Source organism: Hippocampus comes, unplaced genomic scaffold (genome assembly GCF_001891065.2).
Source record: "Hippocampus comes isolate QL1 unplaced genomic scaffold, H_comes_QL1_v1.1 scaffold180, whole genome shotgun sequence".
Lineage (NCBI taxonomy): Eukaryota > Metazoa > Chordata > Actinopteri > Syngnathiformes > Syngnathidae > Hippocampus > Hippocampus comes.
This window is the reverse complement of record NW_017805076.1, coordinates 1,378,446-1,383,750: the sequence shown is the minus strand read 5'-3', so window position 1 is coordinate 1,383,750 and position 5,305 is coordinate 1,378,446. Positions and strand designations below refer to the sequence as shown.

At 41.9% G+C, this 5,305-nt stretch overlaps 1 protein-coding gene across 1 annotated transcript in view; it reads left to right on the top strand.

Moving 5' to 3' along the window:
* Positions 1–5,305, top strand: part of fanca (FA complementation group A) — a 109,478-nt gene that overhangs the window by 100,371 nt on the left and 3,802 nt on the right. The window contains exons 33-37 of the mRNA XM_019865287.1: positions 780–839; positions 919–1,023; positions 1,503–1,618; positions 1,710–1,866; positions 4,780–4,842. Coding sequence (XP_019720846.1) covers positions 780–839; positions 919–1,023; positions 1,503–1,618; positions 1,710–1,866; positions 4,780–4,842 — 501 coding nt within the window. The remainder of the gene's footprint in view (positions 1–779; positions 840–918; positions 1,024–1,502; positions 1,619–1,709; positions 1,867–4,779; positions 4,843–5,305) is intronic.

Here is a 5,305-nt window from a genome sequence, read left to right as displayed (position 1 = left end):
CCCCTTTTTTTTTTTTTTTTTTTTTTTTTTTTTAAACAAAAATAGCTCCTTCTGGTTCATCCGGATTGCAGCAGATGAAGGAAATACTCAAAGATTTGTCCTTAACCAATGCGCGCGCATATGCACGCACACACGCCACGATGAGCAACAGCCGTAAGGGCCCGAAAATGAACGAAACCAAAACCGACAGAAACACAAAATTGGGCCATAAACCACAGCAGCAGTACGTCCTAAAGAATCTAGCGCGGCACTTTTAAGAGAGAGAAGCATAGAGACCAAGAAGAACAATGACGGGTGGATAATCAAGACAGGAAGGAGTTCTTTGAATTAAATAGCAATTACATTACAGCGCCTTCTCTGTTTTATCCAAATTATTTATTTTAAAACAAGTATTCCTTAGTTTAGTATCCACGCATCGTTTTAGTATACATTTTTATAAACATATTTATTTTAAAAAAGTCAGCGAGAGAGAAGCCCGACCCGAACCCGAAGCAATGATTGACATTTTTAGCCCCGCCCCGAAATTTGGGTCGGGCGGCCCGATCTTACCTATAGTGTACGTATATATAATTTTTTATTTTCCCGGAATTTTCAGGAAAGTCCACTTTCATCTCTGCAATGATTGACGTCGCCCAGGGAACTCTGGAAGAAAAACGCCATCTACTAAAGCTGCGATAAATGACGCGCGATATAGTGAGGGATCACTGTACTTGATAATATGTGCACATGAATGATGTATGTGATTTGTATATTTTTTGACTTTTCTCTTGATGTTTCAGAGAAGTGTATGTTCACCGAGCGGCTTTTTGTCCCTTCAGCTGACATCACACTTTCTGAGAGTGAGAACTAAATACTCAAAAAAATAAACTTCTCAGAACATACCTATGTGCTGTTGAAGCTATTGTGTTTCCTCTCCAGAGCGTTTTATGTTTTAGTTCACGCTGCAGTCTTGTGGCAGAAGAATTCAACAAGGCTTGGTGTCAGATCACAAATCAGTGCCCTCTGCTGCTGGTCTCAACAGTGGTAGGTGCCGTCTTCAAAAACAAGCAGAAATAAAAGCGCAACGTTTATTTTTGCTCCCATTTGTCGTGAGATGGACTCAAAGATCTAAAACTTTTCCTACATACACAACAGAACATTCCACTGAATGAACAATCCTGCCATGTTTGATTGACAGGCACGTGTAGGACTCCATACAAAAAAAAGTTCATTGCAGCCATGGTCTATAATGAACAGGAAGTGAGCTCTAAATTTTTGAAAGTTACATTTTGGCCCATTTTTGCACATTTACAGGGGTCATTCTTTTGCTCCTTTGCCTGAGAGCAGTGGTCGCCAACCTTTTTTGCCCCACGGACCGGTTTCGTTGTCTTACTTTCTCTTGGTACAGATGCTACTTTTCCCTTGATATTTATTCTCCTCTGTTTCTGTTTAGCTTTCTTCACCATTCTGTAGTGAGTTTCAGCCAGTCATTTGTGTACTATTTTTGTTTTGAATGGTTGTAGTACTGGTGGGAGCAACTGTCGGTAGTGCTGCTGTCATTATGGTCTCGTCTGCGAGATGGGGAGATGCCACCAAAACAACTGCAGCTCATCGTAAACAGTCAAAGCTGGGCCTGCAGGTAGGAATAGCTGTCAAAATGCTCTCAAAGTCTCAAGTATGTTCTTTTGTAGTTCTTGTTTCTGATCATTTTGATCTGGTCTCGTTTGCAGTTTAATGAGGGGTCAGTTGCTGCATCTCCCCTCGGCTCCAGCACTCTTGTTAGCCTCCAGCCTGTATGTAAGCTTACAAGGCCGAGCTGAAGGCAAGCAAAGTGTCAGCGATCCTCTGACTGCGTGGCAACCAGAGAGGGACATTAAACACAGAGAGGTAAAAATGTTGGACGAAAAAAAACAGACAAACAAAAAATAGATATATTCTGGCGTGTCTGTCAGACATGTACAATACATTAGTCTAAGTGAGTCATACAGAGGTTGATATTACTTCCCCTTTTCACTGAACAGTACATGCTCTCCTCAGGTCTCTCTCCTTTCCTGATTTGTGTTTCTGGGATCCTCCAATCTGAATGGAATTAACACTTACTAAATGCAAACTATCTGATGAAATCTCATATTCCAAAATCCAAGAAAATAGCTGTTGTTCCTACTTTTCCCTTGATGCCGTCCAAAAAGTGAACAGGAGAACTCTCTTGTGGTCTTTTGTTGCCATTTTTCCCTGACTCGTTCATTACTTGGACTATACTTTGACTGTAGTTGGTCGAACATTTTGAACTGTCTACATCAACAACATAACCCTTTATTGGGAATTCTCTTGCCCATTGGCATTGCGATGGTAGTTATACTTTTTGCTCCTCCCTCCGTACTGCCCTGTCTATATTTTAGACAAGTGTTACTAACGTTCAAAATACTCTTTCCAGTGTACAATTATTACTGATAAACACCTTAATGTGTATATTATTTTCATCAGAAACTGCCTACAGATTGTGAGCATCCCAGCAATATTCTGCCTTTTGATTGTTGTGATGTTCAATTCATCACTTGCCAGGGTTTCCTGGAATTTTAACTTGATGGTTCACTTACATTTGAAACTCACGTCAATAAATTCTCTTTCAATTTAATAGCAGATTAGGCTCTCTCAACCGAAATAAATTCTCATCAACACATTCTTATAAATTGGCTCATGTTAAAAGGGCTGTCTTGCCAATTCTTGATCACGGAAATGTACTATTTGAGATCTGCTTTCAAAACTCTCCTCCACAAGGTCGACACCATATACCCCACAGCCATTCGCGTTGTCACCGGTGCTCCCTTACATGGCTTTTTACACTGCACCGGCTCAGTGTGAAAGGTCCGTGCGGCAGTCCGCAGCACGACAGTTCCCCTGAGCCAGCGTACCCATATTTAGAAGTTCTGACATAGCAGCATACCAGGGAGACTTCCCAGCTGGTTTTAGACAAAAAGTAGACCACACCTCGACAAGGTACAGTATATCCATCATTGTTGTAAAAGACAGTCATGGCTTTACTCATTCTGATAAGGAAGAGGAGACAACCAACAGGAAAAAAGGAACGAGTGCATACGTTAATCAATGGCTCGGTGCAAATTTGGAGAATTTAATTCGTTCATGTGCTACAGTTCCACCAAGACTTCTGCAAGGTATATTTAGAGCTGAGCAGAGAGCAGTGTCATCACTGTATGTCATCTCTCTTGTGTCCCAAAACTCAGGACTCTGAGACACCACATTTATTACAGCTTCATTGTCTTTATGCCGTAAATCAGCCCAAATAGCATTGTGTAAATTCCGCTGCCAACTCCTCACCTATTGGAGGCGCTTTCTAACCGCAGAGATGCGGCTCTCGAATTGAACTTTTGGAAACATCGACCGCCCCAATATAGCTGCCACGCACCTCGGTTAGCCGGCTTCGATAGAACATGCTGGCGTATTTCGTCTTCTATGTATATCTATGTTCCCATTGGCACACCGAAGGATCTCAATATGGAAATGTGAAAAAAAAGCACTTGACTAATGCTTACTGAACGCACAACCTTCTCACTTAATTTACTAGCCGTCCTTTTAGAAAGCGCTTGATTTCGGTTGTTGCTGCTGAGGGTGGCCCAACCAGTTAGCTCGTCACGTAGGTACACACAACCGCACTCTCCACTCCAGCAGTCTTATTCATCTCTTTATTCCCAAGACCCACACTACTTTTGGTCGCTTTGCTTTTCTTTTCCTAATCACCTTTGGCAGCTCCTTGCTTCCAAGTGACCGGTGTCATTGTATTCAATTTTCTGCCCCAAATGACTTAATTCTCCACAACAAATCCTAAAACAGCTCATTTTATTCCAATAACATTTTAAGAAAAGTTGGTGAGGGATATGTTGGCCACAGTAAGGAGACTTTATTCAAGAGGAGGCTTATAGGCAGCAATAAAACACACTGCTGCAGCATAGTGGAGATTGTGGCGCATAAAACTGCAGCTTCCAGAAAAAAAACACTGAGCAGAGAAGGTCGGTGCAGTGGAAAAGGGGTCACGAGATGTGCTGAAAGAGACAATGGGTTGTCGATAGGACTGAACCTTGACTTAAAGGTACAGTGTGTAAAATGCACTCGCCATCTAGTGGTGAACAAGAGAATGCAATGACCTTAGTTTGAAGCATGAGCATTCCAGTGCCTCAGAGAGACCACCACTTCGTCAGCAGAGGTGCGAGTAAATGTAATCACAAAGGGCTTCTAGTATTCCGTCAAGTGACAAACTCAGTCCATTGGATGTCTCACACATGCTGTACTCATTGATCCAGCAAATTTGTGATCGGGTCATCTGACTCCCATTGGGTATCGGGTGCAAAAAGATGGCAGCGAAACATGTCAGCCTTCTGTAAGATGAGGCCAGACCCGTGTAATAGAATTAGCAATTACTAGACCTAATTAGTTCAAGATAGTGTATTATCACTCTTGAGTTTTATTCTTTTTTTTTTTCTTTTCTTTTGTTCGCAGAACACAACGTTCATCGTAAAATCTGTTGATGCCAGGATGCTTGAATGAACCACTATTTTTTTAAGCAGAAAGCAGAACAGCTGCAAATCACCTAATTCCCTTTGAGCTAAGATAGAACCCTCGATCTCTCCCTTTAGATCAGGTCCCTATAATGTAGCAAAAGACAACAAAACAAAGTCCGGTTAACCCATGCCGTTACAATTGCTCAGGGCAATTGAGAAACTGTTAGAAATTAAGATAACATCCTATATATTTTCATGAATGCAATCCTGTGACTTGTTCTTTCAGGTTTTAACGTTCTTGTTTTTCCTGTGCGTGAACAATTACCTGTCAGCCCTCCTGTATCCTCAGGTGAGTCAAACTTGTTTCAACCCCAAACACACTCCACCAAACCACAAAGTCAGTAGCCCACTGGCTGTAAAAGTGCAGTCAGCCCTACCATCGCGGTTTTTGTCAATTTGCCTAAAAAAGTTGGCATTTCGCTCTGCAAGAACTCAACTTGGAGACACATCAGGTGATCTACAGCAGGGGCCCCCAACCTTTTTTGCCCCATGGACCGGTTTATGTCAGACAATATTTTCAGGGACCGGCATTTAAGGTGTGGCGGAAATAATACAACAAAATAATATGGTATGAGCTGCATGAAAACTGTGGCGTTTTCGAAATATAATAATAAACACAAGGAGCGTCTAATCTGGCCGCAACACTCCGATCGCTATGGCAATGTTTAATGCCTTCAAAATACGATACAACGCAAATTCAAAGTGCATGAAAATGACCACTCACCACAGCCCCGAGCTTGATTTTCTGCAAC